Raw genomic sequence first — 17,254 nt, 5'->3', positions numbered from 1 at the left:
AACATTTTCATCCACCTCCCACGCTAATTTTCAGATTGGGTGACTTCATGAAAAAAAAAAAGCTAATTACAAAATACACCCGTGAGATTCGGAGTCAATTTCAAAAGTTTTTAAGAATTTTTTTTGTTAATTCTCCATTTTGAAAATGATTCCAAACTTCAAGGTGTATATTGTAATTAGATCAGAAAAATTCTCTTTGCGTTTGAAGCATCAAAGTTGGGCCTCTGAGAAGGCCGACGAACAAGAGCTTGGGCCACAACCAGCCACGAGGCGTGGGCAATGAATCAATCACTTTTTCCACGTGGCAATCAGCCATCGGTGGTTGCGTGGCGCACCCGCGCCTAAAATCAAACGACTGTTATACAATCGAACCACGCTCGCACCCAAAAACAAACGGTTTCCCATCGGACACGTCACCACTGAAACCACGGGAGGCGCAGCAAATCATGACACGGAATCGATCTAATCCTCTACTTTCATTTACAATTACAGAAAAGCCTTTGCCAGCTCGAGACATCTCCTTTATAACCAATTCTGGCATTTCCGTCTTTTCCTAAATACGCCTGTCGTCTCCCACTGTCCCTCTCCCTCCCGATCTCTTTCTCTGAGCTCAGAAACGCAACAATGGCGACGGGGTTGATACGGAGGGCCATTGCTTCGGCGTCGTCTAGATCGACGGCGGCGTCGTTTCGTTATGTGTGCGTTCGGACCATGGCGTCGGAGGCCCAGGCCCAGCAAGTGGACCTCAAGGCCCGGGACAAAACGGACGTCAAGACCTTCTCAATCTACCGGTGGAACCCGGACAACCCGAAGAAGCCGGAGCTCAAGGAGTACGAGATCGACCTCAAGGAGTGCGGGCCCATGGTGCTGGACGCCCTCATCAAGATAAAGAACGAGATGGACCCCACCCTCACCTTCCGCCGATCTTGCCGGGAAGGGATCTGCGGCTCCTGCGCCATGAACATCGACGGCTGCAACGGCCTGGCCTGCCTGACGAAGATTGCGCCGTCGAACGCAGGCGCCACGATGATCACGCCGCTGCCGCATATGTTTGTGATCAAGGACCTGGTGGTGGACATGACGAATTTCTACAACCAGTACAAGAGCATCGAGCCGTGGCTGAAGCGGAAGACCCCGGCGGCGGAGCTGGATGGGAAGGAGATAAGGCAGAGCAAGAAGGATAGGGCGAAGCTGGATGGGATGTACGAGTGCATTCTCTGCGCTTGCTGTAGCACATCCTGCCCTAGCTACTGGTGGAACCCTGAGTCCTATTTGGGCCCAGCCGCCTTGCTCCACGCCAATCGGTACATTCATTTCTCTCGATTGTTTATCTGAATTTCAGAACTTGTTAGGGATTATTGTTTGATAGATTAACTTGATAATCTCTTTGATTTATGCAACTAATCCATGCTTAATATAGGATGAATTGGTACATTAGGTTAATGTTATGTGTTGGGTTGAACATTGATGGTACATTTTGCTGTTTGGGTACAAAAATTGTGTAATTGTTGTGTGTATTGTTTTGATTGGCAAGTTTAGTTGTGATTAGGGGTATCTGTATTTCGTGTTGAACGATGGATACAACGACAACGACAAAGCCTTATCCGCAAAGTGGGGTCGGCCTTATGAATCCTAAATGACCGAGAATAGTAGTTGTTTGTTCGTAACTCATGCTTTCTGGAAGAGTTTTTAGGAGCTAGTTACTTGTAAACTTGATAGAAAGTAACAGAGAGCTGCAGTTTGTGTGCCGGAGCTGAGGGCCTAGGCTGTAGTGGTACTAATGAGATTGGTTTCGAAGGTGATGATACGGGTGCTGGGTGCCATCTTCGAAAGGCATTAACTTGATGAAAAAAAATTGCTTTCAAAAGAAGTAAAAGAGTAGCAGTTCAATACAATAATCCATGTTTTTCGGATTAGGATGTCTCTCAGAAACTAGAGGGCTGATTATGACCCTCATTCTCAGCCATCTCGGTTATCTGTATTTCGATTTGAATGCTGAATGACCGAGAATAATAGTTGTTTGTCCATAACTTATGCTTTCTGGAAGAATTTTAGGAGCTGGTTACTTGTAAACTTGACAGAAACTAACATAGAGCTGCAGTTTGTGTGCCAGAGCTCATGGCCTAGGTGGTAGTGGTACTAATGAGATTGGTTTCGAAGGCGATGATAAGGGTGCTGGGTGCCATCCTCGAAAGGCATTAACTTGACGAAAAAATTGCTTTCGAAACAAGTAAAAGATTAGTAGTACGATACAATAATCCATGTTTTTCGGATTAGGATCTCAAAACATTCTTAATTGTACTCATTCTTCTCTGCATATGCAGTTCCTGAGGTTGTACATTTTCGTTGTATATCCTTAGAGGTGAACGCTATATCTTGAGAGTCATTTTTGTGGTGTTATGCAGGTGGATAAGTGACAGCCGTGACGAATACACGAAGGAACGTCTGGATGCCATAAATGACGAGTTCAAGCTCTACCGGTGCCATACCATATTGAACTGTGCTCGTGCCTGCCCGAAGGGTTTGAACCCCGGAAAGCAGATCCAACATATCAAGCAGCTCCAGCTGAAGCCCTAAGTTTCTGAAAGCAAATAGTGTGTTTTGTTTAACCAGTTATTCTGGGAATTTTTTGAGGATTCAGCGGTTATGTGGTTTGAGCAAATAATTTGTGAACTAATTGTATCTTTTATCCCTTTTATAAAATTGGGAGGAAAGCACGTTGTTCTACGTTGCTTTTGTTTATAAATAAGTACAAAGGGTGAACTGCAGATTTAGTCATTAAATTATCACATGAATAAAAATTAGGTCTCTAAATTATTTTTTTAGAAAACCCAGTCCTGAAACTAATAAGATTTTGTTTATTACATCTGTAATATTATATCGGAAACTATTCTATTCAATTGTTCGTCGATTTAAAGCTCAATTTGTTTTGCGTCATAGAAGTCCGCCTCGCTTTCTGTGAGTGGAGCTCGCATTGTTTTGTGTGCCATGGTTTGTCTCGATTTGCATGAGCTAAGCCTGCCTAACACCTATGTTTTTTTTTTTTGACAAAAATACAATTTTTTTTGTATTTTCGCATAATATTTTTCATGAGCATTAAGTTATATTTTTTTTAAGGAATTTGGAAGCTGTTTTACAATTTAGTGAGTAACAAATGTATATTTAGTAAAATATTTGAGCCGGAAACTAAAAAAATAGGTGAAAGCCATAGTAGTGAGGCCCATAACATTGTCAAATGGGGTTCGACACTCAAGAATCTCAACGGAAGGTCTCATCTTGATTTTCAAAACTTCACAGTGAGGTGGAGGTGAAAATAAATAGATTGAACGATAATTTATGTACGAATTTGCAAAACCGACTGAAAACTGTGAGTGTTAATCCACATTTTTGTAAAAAAATGCAAATTTTTTTTTCTCGAAATATTTTTCGTGAACATTAAGGAAATCTTTATAATGTATTTAGAAGCGGATTTACGATTTATCAAGAAACAAGTGTATATTTAGTAGAATATTTAAGCCGAGAAGTAAAAAAAAAAAAGGGTGAACAATATAGAGTTGTTAAAATTACCTATAGGTGAGGTATAAACAAAAACTAGCAAAATTTTGTTTTGTTAAGTAGTCTCTCACCCTTTGTTGGTTGACAAAAGAGGATTATATTAATATGTAATTTAGATTTAGATAAAAGAAAAACTAATAAAAAAAAAGGGTTCAAATATCTTCAAATTTAGATTCTAAATCGTTGATTACAAGTGTTTAAATACGAATTATAATAGATTTTGCATGGAAAAATATACTTTTGTAGAGTATGAATATGATAGTTTGTTGTAGTGGTAAGAGAAAAAAAAAAGAAAAAATAACAAAAATAATTCAAAATTTTCATTCAACTAGCCTCGGTTTGTGCGATGTATTCCTCCTCGTTTTCTGTGTGAAGCCCAACTCGTTTTCTGAGCACCTGGGAATTCATCTCGTTCTGCGTGAGCATAATTCACCTTGTCTTGTGTGCCTAGGCTCGTCTCGTTCTGTACGTGAGATGTCCGCATCGTTTTGCAGCCGTGGAACCCGCGTTGTTTTGGTGGCATGGAACCAACCTTGTTTTCCATGCACGTAGCTCACCTAGTATTGTGTGCCAGAAGCCTGATTCGTTTTTTTTTTTTAAGTGAAGTCCGCCTTATTTTGTGTGTCATGGTTCATCTTGTTTTGCATACGTCGAACCCGTCTAACACCCATGTTTTTTACAGTTCAACCGAACTTCGTATCTACAGCATTGATTGAGAGCCTGTGTCATTATATTACTTGGCTTCTATGTTGAACTAGAAGCTTTTCGTTGATTCGAAAATCTGAATCCCAGCTACATAATATTACTTATCCGTGTACAGAACATCGGTGAACGATGAAATTGATATGTCACAAACCATGTGGCAGCGGTGACCTTCACACCGACAAATTAACAGAGTAAAATGTCATAGCCTCTCTCCTTTTGAGGCTATGACATTTAACTCGGTTAATCTGTCGATGTGAAAGGCAAATATTGCTAGGTCACATTACAGTTGTGATTCCTTAAAAAGGCATAAAACAATACATATCGAGCAAAGATTAAATCCTTTTATTCACACATGTATAGGATGATTCATACAAATATACTTTTCGACATTTTATACCACAGATTTTCATACTTGTGACTCTTCTCAAAATTGGGTTAGGTTGTCTTCTCTCCTAAACTTCAACAGCTAAACAGTCTATATATATATATATATATATATATATATATATATATACATACATACATAGAGAGAGAGAGAGAGAGAGAGAGAGAGAGAGAGTTGATCGACAGAAAAACTCACCTGAGAAGCTAATCTATCAATCTTGTGTCGAAATCAGAACGATGAAGTTGATGATGATGGTAGCTGTAGCTGGGTGTTTGGTTTATATGATCTTTATAGCAGTGAAGACCAACTTCGTTCAAGCAAGCACTCGCCTTTCTTTTCTCGGAAACTCTGTAGACCTCGAGCCATACGAATACGTTACCATAACAGGTGATCTGATCAAACTCCATTGTCTGTGCGATTTACGCTTCTGTTTCGCTTGACCTAACTTGGGGCTGAAGTAATGTGATTAGCATGATTTTCTGCAGGATGCAACAATGACTGCAACACAGCCTGTTGTGACTGCGAAATCAGCAAACAGCCTCCGCTATGTGTGCTTTGCTGTAGAGAAGATCCTTGATGTCATATCATATGAGACCATCAATTCTGCATTCTGGCCTTTCGATTCTAACATCAATCTGTATTCTAGCATTGATTTGTACTTCTTTCCCATAATTTCAAGGCATTAAAACAAATAGTAATCTACTGTGTTTTCAAGGCATTCTACTTCCATGAAATCAATGAAACAAATTTGAAGGGGTTTGTACAAGAGAAGAAACTAGCTCTTTCACTCCGTATTGTACAAGAGAGCCGAGAGATTGTTTTTTTTATTGCACTGAATCGCAAAGCCAATTATTACAGATTCCTTTAACCTCATTTCAACAATCACAGGAGAAAATTCACAAAAAATTGAGCAGCACAGGGAAGAGTTCAAATATCTATAACATCGTAAGCAATCTAAGAACCTCCTCCTAAGAACGCTCTTACGAAGATATGAAAATGTAAGAGAACAGAGAAAAGATGTATGAACATTAAGTCCTTCTTGACAGACCTAGTAATACAGTAGCTGATGAGATTTGTACCCTGAGATCAGCTGCATCTACATCATGATCGCCTTCAACCAAACCCCACCTGTCTACCTGCAAAATAAGATGAGGTTTTTTAAGACTTCGCAAGAGTTTGTTATGCCCACGAGCCATAATCCATTATGTCAGCACAAATTTAATAAAGAGAGAGAGAGAGAGAGAGAGAGAGAGAGAGAGAGAAGTAAATGAATAAGACCTGTATATCTTCTTCGAGTCTGATCAACTCGATTACTTCTTCAATCTGTAACTTCCCACGAAAAATTCCGATGGCAATTATTAGAGAGTGTGCTGATGATGCAATGGCATCAATTGCTGCCAATTCACAGTCATCTGTTTCTTTCAGTAAGGTCTCTATAGCCTTTGTGAGATCATCCTCCTGCTTCCCACCAAAAAAGCTGGGTACGCAGCAGGCTTGAAGCCAAATTCTGACTTCACCCAATCAAGCAAAGGATCCATTTTTTCCACTTGTCAGTCTACATAAAATTTGGGGCGCTATGTGTTAGCAACAAATATACACTTCAGGGAGTAGCACAAGCAATTTCACGAAAGGTATGCTCAGGATTTTAACATATAAAAGACTAAGAATGAACGAAATTACACTGATTTCTTTGTTGATAGACTGCAGAAATGAAACTTTATCTAGATAACGGTTGAGGAAGACCTAGGAAGACTTTGGAAGAGACTCTAAGAAAAGACTTAAGAGTACTTGGATCTAACAGAAGACGTGACACAGAACCAAGTGCAATGGCGTTCTAGGATTCATATAGCCTTTTCCCACTTAGTGGGAAAAGGCTTTGTTGTTGTTGTTGTATCTAGATAATGGTAGTGCAGCTTAAAGAGAATCAGAATACATATTGAATCAAATCAGCAAACAATCAGATACGCAAACAAACATCGTACCATGGAAAATACTAGTGATATCATTGTCGTTCGGGGCACGACAGAAGACTAAATCTTGATTAAATTTCTTCATCAAATAATCTATAACCTTTGGCCGAGTCAGAGGAACTCTTTCCAGTGCAGTACAAGCATGCTTCATAAGAGGCATTGTAAAGGGCCTAATCCCATCTGTTTCCTAAACAAGCATGCTTCATAAGAGGCATTGTAAAGGGCCTAATCCCATCTGTTTCCTAAAATAAATAAAGTTCCATGAGATAAATCACCTCACCATACATAATAACAAGCAGAAGCTTCACACAAGTAGAGAAAAACATGTAATTCCGAATCTTTTCGATAGCAGTACAGGGGAACAGAGGCTCAATTCGTAAAGAAACCTACTTTCCTTGCTATCCACTTTGAATTTGGATTGAGTTACTACTAAAATGCAAAACATCCAAATTAGAAAACAAAACTTACACCTAAATTACGGAGCAAACGAAAATTCGATTGGGGAAAACTCATTTGAGTGAAGTTACTATGAACTTACAGGCCCCAAAAAGTAAAAAAGTTGCAATTTTCAGTAAAACCCAATTGAGCTAAGCTCTCAAATTTTAACTTTGAGTGAAACGAAAACCCTATTGATCTAAGCTTATGAAAATTGAAATTAGAGCACAAAATCAGCTCAGCTGGTATTCCCATTCCGCCGCAATGGCCTTTGCCAGAGCTAAAGTAGGAAGCTTTAGGGGCCTATTCGATGGCGTTTTGAGCGTCCGGTAATCGAGCATCACAGTCCACCCATTCCCGTCGTCGGCCGGCCTCGTCGTCACTTGATTGTAAAACCTCTTTCCCACGATGGACCCCGTCATGAACGAAATCGGCATCGTCACCGACGACGCCGCTTCGCGCTTGGAACTCGAACTCGACGGCGACTTGACCAATATGCTGTCATCTTGGGTATTTCTGTTGCTCTTGTCTTCTTTTCCGTCGGAGGAGAAGGTGAAGAGCGAAGATGGGCCGTCGGATGGGGGCTGCTCGGCGGTGGCGGCGGAGCTGAGGTGGCGAGCTCGAGAAGAGAGAGCTCCGATCAGTTTGGAGTTTACGATTGATTTCAGGGTTCTGTTGATAAGCAAATTCGCCATGGATTGAAATTAGAGTGAGCTTCCAATTTTAGAACTGGATTTGAAAGATTAAATTGTACGAACGTTCCCCAACCTCTGTCAAAATGTATAGCTATCATTGTTTTCGTCAGTTTTGTTAGAATTTTGTCAAAATATATTAAGTTGAAGGGATTATTGGTAGAATTGAAATCTCTCAACTCATCAAAACTTTGTAGGATTTTGTCAAAATGAATTATGGTGGAAGAAGCATTGCTACAATTGGGTTACAATTGATGGATCATTGCTCCAATTAGATTAAAGTTGAGAGATCGTTTCTCTAGTTGGATTAAAATTGAGGGACCAATGATAATGGATCATAGCTGCATATTTTGATAAGTTGAGGGACGAATAGTAATAGATTTTTAGTTGAACGACTATTGCTTTAGTTGAGTTAAATTTAAGAAACCATTGCTACAATTTACTCAAAATTAAGATTTTGCTACTTGGAAACTACAATAGCCCAACTGAATTGAGAGGCCCACAAATGCCAATTCTTTCTTGAAAGCCCAACTAAACTGACAGGGCCGCATCACCCAAACAAACAAAAAACAAAAAACAGCGGGACCACGTCATCACGTGGGACCCACCTGGGATGGACGGGCGAATTACGGTTGAAAAACTGAGTTAAGCTCTTCCATTGCAAATTCTCACTCTCGCTCTCTCCGCGCGTTTTTGATCGGACAAAATTTAAGACTGCTCGGAATCCTCCGGCCGCCGGCCGAGTGGTAAATCGGGAGGTGAGATAGAGAAAGTGGGGGAGGAAGGAATGGCGTCGTGGAATTCGATTCCGCTGGAAGTCGCGTACCAAGTGCTGGGATGGACGGCGTTCGTGAGTTGGTCCTTCAGCTTCTACCCGCAAGTCATCTTGAATTTCCGCCGGAAAAGGTCATTAAATCCCATCTCGATTTCCTCCGGAATTGGATTCCAGTCAAAATTTTGTCTTTATTTGAAATGAGTTTCTAAGTTTTGGTGGGTGGGTTGGAATTTGAATTTTGATTTGGGTTTGGATTCAGTGTTGTGGGATTGAGCATCGATTTCGTGGTGCTGAATTTGACGAAGCACTCGTCTTATCTCATCTACAACGCCACTCTTTACTTCAGCTCCGTCGTCCAGAAGCAGTACTTTGAAAAGTACGGCGAAGGACAGGTTTGTTGTGTTTCCCTCCATATCAAAGTTTCCAATTTTCATGTCGAAAGTTCACATTGTTTCACCTGGGTAGGCCTTATTCTGTTGATTAGCAAATGTCATACTGCTTGTTTGGACGTGCTTTTAAAATGACTGAAAACGTTTTTGGGGAAAATGTTTTTAGAATCAATCCTTAATAAAAATTCAAATAAATTTTGGAAAAACACATAACTGGTGCCTCTTGCATAAAGCACTTTAAGTGCTTTTGGAACCAAAAATTATTTTTTCTAAAAACGCTTTAGTCATTTTAAAAGCACATCCAAACGAGTTCATAATTAGCTCAGCTTAATTTTTTTATACAAGTTACATGAAGAATGAGATTAGCCTGTTTAGAAAAGCAATTCTACTCATAAGCGCAAAAAGCACAACAAAATTTTAAAGAAAAGTCTAAGCGCTTCTACTTGATAGATGCTTCTCCCAAAAAGCACTACAAGTGTCAAAGGCTTCCATAACTAAGAAGCACTTTTAATAAATGTCACTAAAAACACTTTTAGTTGTCTGAAACTGAAAACGCTTTTGACTTTTCCATAAGCAATCCTAAAGGAACTTACATATTTGGGTTTTGTACATGATTGCAAATTGCAGATGATACCTGTGGCAGCAAATGATGTTGCTTTCTCTGCCCATGCTGTTTTGTTGACATCAATTACTCTGTTCCAAATTGCTATCTATGAAGTAAGTCAATGATTTTGATTCACATTTGTGTTCTATCCTGATGTTAATCAGTACATAATTCTGTCGTGGAAATGTTTACGTCTGTCCTTCTGTTGATGTCTTTATGCAGCGCGGAAGCCAGAAGGTCTCCAAGATTGCCATAGGAATTGTCATTGCCGTGTGGTTAGGCGCCGCAGTTTGTTTTTTCATAGCTTTTCCAACCCATTCATGGCTTTGGCTAATTAACATTTTCAGGTAGGAACATCCTCCTTACATTTCTCGTCAATGCTTTAAGATGGATTTGAAGTCGGCTCGTTTTCTTACTTCATCCCATTCAACCAATGACTGTTGGAATATGTCAAGCTTCAGTTTATGTTTTGTTGCCTTGAAGATGAGTAGAAACTTTCGGTTTATGTCATAGCGCGATCTATGCGAAGTTCGCTTCTAACTTCGAATATTAACTTAATACCGCTGCAGCTTGATTCAAGTTTTCATGACGGTCATCAAATATACTCCCCAGGTCAGTACTTGCTTCACCTTGATTAAGTATTGTTCATGTTGTTTCGATTTGAAGTCATGAAACGCAACATCCCTTTGTTAATACAAAACGTTTCGAAATATAGGCATTCATGAACTTCATGAGGAAGAGCACAGATGGATTAAGCATTGGCTACTTTTCACTTGATTTTTCTGGAGGAGTCACAAATTATGCCCAAATGGCTGTGCAGTCTATAAATCAAGGTCCACCATCGTCTCTTCCTCAACCGAATAATAGTTGCAATTCGATAGTACCCTTGTGCTTAATTTCCTTTAAAACTTATTCACTTCTCCAGATTCGTGGGTGAACTTTTACGGAAACATGGGGAAGATGCTGCTATCTATGGTATGAATCGAAACAACGTTCTGAACCTCTTTTGTTAAATGATTCCAGTACATATCAAGCCGTTGACACACGGCTTTCTTCCGCTTTTGCTTATACCTGTTGGTTTGTTACTCTTTCAGATATCTGTGTCGTTTGACATTCTTTTCATGTGTCAACGTTTCCTGCTCTATCCTTCCGCCAAAGCGCTGATCCCTCCGAAACTCAGTAAGGAGAGCTCAGAGCCGCTGTTCCAATCTTCCGATCACGCAGTCCATGAAAACGTATAGATCTTCGCCTGGCTTGATGTCAAGATGTACATGATATTAGCACACATCGACTGTAAATATTGGTCCCCCTTTGTACATTGTTCCGGCCAAAAGAAGGGTTACCTTTTGTGTTTCAGCTGCTTGTTTGTAAAGAAATGAGAGTTAACGAAATTGCGCTAGTACTTGCTTTGTGAAAAATAATGTGCGTGGAAAAAGTGTTGTGTAGTTTTTTTAGCATTAGTCCGTATAATATAGTTTTAACTAATAGAATGCGAACTTGAACTTAGATGTAAATAGAAATTCGAACTTGGCTACGTCCAGATCTATAACTAAAATGAGGTTGATGACGATGGAATTTGGCGCCTTATACGTTGAAAACAACAAACTGAAAATCATGGGGTTCACAGAAAGATCTCGATGACGATGGGATTCCTGTGTGCGTTGCTTGGTGGAGCCACATCATCGAGTGGGGCCCACATGGAACGAAATTACAATTGAAATCTGAAAAGTCAAAGCGTTTTTACAATTTTAAGTGTTTCGTTTCATCTCCACGAATCGTTTTACAATTTTAAGCGTTTTTACAATTGAAATCTGAAACGCCTCTTGTATTAAAATCAATGTTTTATTTTGCATTTTGTTAAGGTTATTTATTAAACATTGTATTTTCTTTATTCTATTTTGACTTTGATCTTTCATATTTTACTGCACACACACGCCGTTTCTTTTAAGAGAATTTTAACGAAAAGTTTCCGGTATTATTCATTTTAACGAAAAATCATATTTTTACACTAAAAATTCAATCCTGGTACTATTCACTTTACCCTTTATTTTGTCCTTATCATTAAAACTCAAAGTTTTTAAGTTTTTTTTCATTAGTTTTCTTTTCTTTTAAAGACTCATAAAAAGCCATTCGCAAAACAATTTTTTATTAAAAAAATACTTTGACAACTTTTTTTACTATTAAGAACAATTTTTTGTATTATGAGGACAACAAATAAAATAAGAGATTCACGCTTATTTTTCATTCGTGGTACGACAAATACTTTCTCTAATGTTAGTACTCAAAATATATTTTAACGAAAAATATGCAAACCCAAACTTAACCGTAAATAGAGATTCAAACTTAGCTACACTCTCGAATATGTAACTTGACTGCGAAAAATACGAAGGTGAACCACAATAAGAAACATACATGCCCTATTAACATGCATACAACGGAGCAACCAACCCCACGATGAAATTTGGCGGGATGTACGTTAAAAACAAAAACTGTAAATCATGGGCCTGCAGAAAGAGCTCGATGAACGTGCCCGCGTAGATGGCCTAATTCACCCCTCCAACAGAAACTTTGGAGAATAAAAAAGAGCACCAATCGTAGCTCCATAACGTTACGTGTACGTCGCCAGCTCAAGCCACGTCATCGAGTGGGGCCCACATGGAACGGACTGGCGAATTACGGTTGAAATCTGACTAGTCAAAGCGATTGCCTTGCTGAAAAAAAGCCCCTTTCTTTCTTCACACTCTTGCTCTCTCCGCGCGCTTTTGACCGGACTAAATTTTAAGGCTGCTCGGAATCCTCCCGCCGCTGGCTAAGTGGGAATTGGGAGGAGAGAGAGAAGGAATGGCGTCGTGGAATTCGATTCCTCTGGAAATCATATATGAAGTGATGGGATGGGCGGCGTTCGTGAGTTGGTCCGTCAGCTTCTACCCGCAAGTCGTTTTGAATTTCCGCCGGAAAAGGTGATTAATCCCGTCCCTATTTTTCTCCGGCATTCGATTCCAATCAAATTATTTATTCGAAATGGGTTTTTCCCTTGTTAATTTCTGGATGGTGGGTTTTGAAAATTTGTGTTCGGATTTCAGTGTGGTGGGTCTGAACTTCGATTTCGTGGTGCTGAATTTGACGAAGCACTCCTCTTACCTCATTTACAACGCCACTCTCTACTTCAGCTCCGCCGTCCAGAAGCAGTACTTCGAAAAGTACGGCGAGAAACAGGTTTGTTCTGTTTTCGCTCTCCCACCCAACTAGCTACTTGTTCATATGATTGTTTTTGATATTCCCAGCTGCTGTGTTCTTTGTATCGACTCGCAAAGCTTCGATTTTTCGCGTTGAAATTTAAATTTTCACAATTGGGTAGGTTGTATTTCGGTCGAATAGCAAGGGGGTTAATTAGCTCAGCTTGAATTTTGATACTTGATGCAAGTTTGTAGATTACACAACGAATGTAATGTATCAGTTTTAAGACGAAACTCGATAGACTTGGTGTATTTGGGGTTCTTGGAGATTGGTTACATATGGTACACCGGATTCTGAGTCAGTCAAGAAATTTACATTTCAGAAAGCTGTCCGGTCCCCTTCGTTGGTTGTGTGTTTTGCTGTTTTAGCACGTAAATCTTAATAGTTTCATGCCTACACTAAGTACTAAGAGTAGAAGTTCAACTCACAACTTGCGGCATCTGGAATCTCAAAATGATCAAATTAGTCGGTCCTCTTTGAAAGGAAGGACATATGGGAGAGATTGAATTGAGTGGCCATTTGTGTATACTCGGAAATACTAATCTTTTTTGTCCTATTATTGCAGATGATACCTGTTGCAGCAAATGATGTTGCTTTCTCTATTCATGCTGTTTTACTGACGGCAATTACCCTGTACCAAATATTAATCTATGAAGTACGTGTCTTGATTTTCTTTCCCTAGTTTTGATTTAAAATCTGTGTTATAGGTTCGCAATCTTGATGTTAGTCATATCGTCATTGTCATGGCAACTTTTGTATGTGACCTTCCGTTGATGGCTTTATGCAGCGTGGAAATCAGAAGGTCTCCAAGATTTCCATTGGAATTGTTGCTGCCGTGTGGTTAGGTGCTGCAGTTTGTGTTTTCTTAGCTTTGCCAAGCCATTCCTGGCTTTGGTTGATCTCCATTTTCAAGTAAGATTCTTACCATTACATTTCAGTGCCTCGAATTTCAATGTAGTCAGTTGAAATCATGACATTCGCTTAATTTCTCATCAATGCTTTGGGATGCATTTTAAAGTCAGCTTCTTTCTTAATTGGAAATTCTGTTGTGTGCATCTCCTCGGGGGACAGTCAATAGTTTCATCTCCTCAGTCCTCATTATGCATAAACGGATAAACTTAACCATCCCCATCCAAATTAGAATGATTTGTAGCAGTGCAGATGTCAAGATCTATTTACTTTTTGTCGCCTCAAAACTTATTCAGTTTATTTTGCTCATACTGGTTTCTTCTATTCTGTGATAGTTGTATTTCTGTAAAGTTCTCGTTCTAACTTCAATTCTTTGATTTTGTTGCAGCTCAATTCAAGTTTTTATGACATGCATCAAATATATACCCCAGGTTAATATTGACTTCTATACTCTATAGTCCTTATAAAAATTCTCATGTTTCTGTACTCATTTATCAATGGATCGCCCATGCCGTGTCATTGTGAATAGCCTTCATACATTTGATATCACTTCAATTAGAGTGTATAGATGTACAGGAAATGAAGAAAAGAAAGGAACTGTTACTGCTGAATGAACCCGTATCTTATTAGTATTTTATCATGAAAAAACAGTAAGCCTGTGTTGATTCAAATGCATTTCGTAATTAGGCGGTCATGAACTTCTTGCGGAAGAGCACAGATGGATTCAGCATTGGCAACATTTTACTTGACTTTTCTGGAGGGGTGGCTAATTATGCACAAATGGCCATGCAGTCTATAGATCAAGGTTCATCATCTCTTCCTCAACCAATGATATTTGCAGTTCGATAACATCAATCCTCAATCCTTCGTGCTTAATTTATTCTTAACTTGTGCACGTTTCCAGATTCTTGGGTGAACTTTTATGGAAATATAGGAAAGACTTTGCTGTCTTTGGTATGGACTGATATCTACGTCTTGATTAAGTTGATTTGTGTCTCTTTCTTTAAATGATTTATGCCCTTTCTTATACGTGGACGGTTTTTGCTCTTTCAGATATCTATATTCTTTGACCTTCTATTCATGGGTCAACATTTCGTGCTGTATCGTGGAAAGAAAGCTCTGATCTCCCCTAAAATCATCAATAAGGAGAGCACAGAACCGCTTGTCAAGTCTTCCGATGACTCAGTTTCAGAAAACGTATAGAGCTACGAGCTTGGCTTGGCTTGGCCTCTCAACATGTATGATATTAGCTTACATCTGGTATGTAAGATTTAGTCAGCTTTCGATTGTCTCTTGTATTTTACTTTGTTTGTGTACAGGGAAATAAAAACAAACATGTATTTGGAGCATCAAAAGCAGCCACAATGTATGAACATTATGCAATTCAATTATATGTACTGCTAGTTTTACTGAACTGTTATTCTTTTGGGGTAAACTGAGAGCCGAAGGCTCGAGAACTTTCATAAACTCCGAACCCAAGTTATCTACTAGATGATGGCGGGCGATGATCACCTCTCTAGCGATTATGTGACGGATTAGCAAAGTAAGATTAAGGTTAGTCGTTAGTGCCACAAGCGTGATTTGTGGTTAATTTGGTTTTTCGGTTTAATTGTAAGAACCATGTCACTCAAACTTTGAAGAAAAGCACACAATCACGAGCTTTTTGCTTCCTTTAGAGTTCGTGAATCGTAGGAGCTATGCGAGTTCTTGGGAAAGGAATTGAGACTAATCCTAAACTTTGCAATTCATGGATGAACCTTCTTTCTCGTTCATTCATAGTTAATGTATCTTCAAAACGATGAGTTTGGCAAAAATTAGCATTTTCACGATGAATCACCGACTTGTTCTATGAATATAAATTACTAAACGATCTCGAGTTTAATTGATCTTCTGTATAATAAACCTATAAATAATGATCAAGTAAATAAATGATTCCGATGAGTTTGGAGGCACTTTAGCCATGTTAATACCCACCTCGTTAAAGGTTCGATTCCGCCCACCTCCAAATCCTAACTAATGAAAAAAAAAAAAAGATAAACGATTTAGATTATAATATGAAACGATGAATTAAAATTTATTTTAATACACTTTACATACTTTCTTATAATACCTTCACATTCCACATTCTTCACATATTAGATGCAAATACATATTTATATATTTTTATTTTTTACTTCTATGTGATCGCAAACAATGAAATCCAGTTGAAGAAGAATGTAAGTTGTATGTAGAAAATTGGATAGAAGGCCTCCATGAATCGTTGGATAGAAAATCGAGATACTCTGAATGAGTTTTTCTTCTTCTCGTTTTTGGGGTCATAACGTTTCAGTTTAGTCAGTAATTATATTCTTACCACCAGAGGTGTCCAGTTTTACCAGCAGGTTTGTTCTATAATGGAGGTGAGAATGATTTTGAGAGTTGAAAACGATAGATAATATTGGGATATACACGTTAGATGTGACTGAGGTGTATTTAAAAACATCATAAGGTTGAAATTGTCATTGCATATGAGGGTATGTAAGTTATTTAATATTAAATTTTAATTTCGGCTGCATTCAACATTACTTGACGTGCTAATTTACAAATTAAAAAAAAATTAATAAAAAAAAAGCCTTTTTAATACAATTAATAAATGTTGATTAGGCTCCTAAAACCACCCTTAAACACAATTGAACAGTCAGAAAGACCTTCATTCACAAGCAAATGAGTTGTCAATTTTGTCAATGGCTTGGCCAACACGAAATATCTACCCACCAAACGACACCGTGCTTCCCAAGTTTTCATTTGCACTATATAACCAGAAGCAAAACATCAACACCTCCACCATCTTTTTCATTAGCCCACAACCCAATTTGTCAACTATGAAGAGAGAGGGTCGCCAACATGGAATGGTCCGGACATACCGGATCCTACCGGAACCGTTGAACCCAAGACCGGCAACCCGACACGTCAACAAGTTCGAGTCTCCACCCACGGCCGGGTTGTTCACCAAGGTGCCAACCAAGCCCACCAACCACTCCAAGTTCACGGGCAAGTGCGGCAAGTCCAAGTGCACCGAGTGTCACATTCACCCGGCTTCCAAGGCCAAGGAAAAGACCAAGGGCAACCAAAAGCTCAAGTCGTCCGACGTTGTTTCCAACCATCGGTTGGTCACTTGGCGGGTCGTGGACGGGCAAACCGGCTTGAATAATCAATTGGGTTTGTCCGCCACGGAGATGTTGGATCATCTCTCTAACGATTATGAGAATGACCATGATGATGGCGATGATGGTCATGAAATCAATGGTTATGCAATTGGATATTATGATGATGGAAATGATGATCGAACGGTGGAAAATTATGTTGATGTTGATCATCATGGTGATTATGAAGAGATGGGTTTCTTTAATGTGGACTACGTGGTTGATCATCAAATTAAGGAAGATGATGGTTGGTGCTTAGTGCCACAAACGTGAGTAGTGGTTTAATTATTGTTTGTTTTCCTTCTAATGTGGATGAAGTCAACATCCTTTTGCTTCTTTCCTTCTGCTTTCTCATTGAATCCTTGATGTACAAGTTACTGATAATGATGAAAATTTTAGTTCTTAATTTCAACTTC

At 39.1% G+C, this 17,254-nt stretch overlaps 4 protein-coding genes, 1 long non-coding RNA gene and 1 pseudogene across 6 annotated transcripts; 5 read left to right on the top strand and 1 right to left on the bottom strand.

The window, feature by feature from the left end:
• Positions 1 to 472: 472 nt before the first annotated feature.
• On the top strand, positions 473 to 2,783 carry LOC137708259 (succinate dehydrogenase [ubiquinone] iron-sulfur subunit 2, mitochondrial). Its single transcript, XM_068447299.2, has 2 exons — positions 473 to 1,304; positions 2,406 to 2,783. The coding sequence occupies exons 1-2, from the start codon at positions 625 to 627 to the stop codon at positions 2,575 to 2,577; spliced, it is 852 nt and encodes a 283-aa protein (XP_068303400.2). The 5' UTR covers positions 473 to 624; the 3' UTR covers positions 2,578 to 2,783.
• A 2,030-nt stretch (positions 2,784 to 4,813) lies between these two features.
• Positions 4,814 to 5,502, top strand: LOC148689195 (uncharacterized). Its single transcript, XR_015958238.1, has 2 exons — positions 4,814 to 5,032; positions 5,131 to 5,502. It is a non-coding gene; the product is annotated as an uncharacterized LOC148689195 (long non-coding RNA).
• LOC137709433 (uncharacterized) lies at positions 5,440 to 7,842 on the bottom strand (annotated as a pseudogene). The gene is made up of 4 exons (XR_015958237.1): positions 7,292 to 7,842; positions 6,628 to 6,801; positions 5,924 to 6,200; positions 5,440 to 5,781 (listed from the first exon to the last, which is right to left on the bottom strand). The product of XR_015958237.1 is annotated as an uncharacterized LOC137709433 (transcript).
• Positions 7,843 to 8,454: 612 nt separating this feature from the next.
• Positions 8,455 to 10,981, top strand: LOC137749229 (cystinosin homolog). Its single transcript, XM_068489338.2, has 8 exons — positions 8,455 to 8,648; positions 8,777 to 8,909; positions 9,534 to 9,623; positions 9,733 to 9,857; positions 10,080 to 10,122; positions 10,226 to 10,343; positions 10,436 to 10,485; positions 10,605 to 10,981. The coding sequence occupies exons 1-8, from the start codon at positions 8,530 to 8,532 to the stop codon at positions 10,749 to 10,751; spliced, it is 825 nt and encodes a 274-aa protein (XP_068345439.2). The 5' UTR covers positions 8,455 to 8,529; the 3' UTR covers positions 10,752 to 10,981.
• Positions 10,982 to 12,216: 1,235 nt separating this feature from the next.
• Positions 12,217 to 15,070, top strand: LOC137708122 (cystinosin homolog). The gene is made up of 8 exons (XM_068447116.2): positions 12,217 to 12,470; positions 12,594 to 12,726; positions 13,313 to 13,402; positions 13,535 to 13,659; positions 14,045 to 14,087; positions 14,344 to 14,461; positions 14,561 to 14,610; positions 14,710 to 15,070. The coding sequence occupies exons 1-8, from the start codon at positions 12,352 to 12,354 to the stop codon at positions 14,857 to 14,859; spliced, it is 828 nt and encodes a 275-aa protein (XP_068303217.2). The 5' UTR covers positions 12,217 to 12,351; the 3' UTR covers positions 14,860 to 15,070.
• Positions 15,071 to 16,465: 1,395 nt separating this feature from the next.
• LOC137749319 (uncharacterized) lies at positions 16,466 to 17,244 on the top strand. The gene has a single exon (XM_068489411.2). It carries the CDS (start codon positions 16,518 to 16,520, stop codon positions 17,109 to 17,111), a length of 594 nt encoding a protein of 197 aa, XP_068345512.2. The 5' UTR covers positions 16,466 to 16,517; the 3' UTR covers positions 17,112 to 17,244.
• The last annotated feature ends 10 nt before the right edge of the window (positions 17,245 to 17,254 follow it).

This window comes from Pyrus communis, chromosome 17 (assembly GCF_041283825.1).
Source record: "Pyrus communis isolate YQ-2024b chromosome 17, ASM4128382v1, whole genome shotgun sequence".
NCBI lineage: Eukaryota > Viridiplantae > Streptophyta > Magnoliopsida > Rosales > Rosaceae > Pyrus > Pyrus communis.
This window is presented reverse-complemented; position numbering and strand designations above follow the sequence as displayed.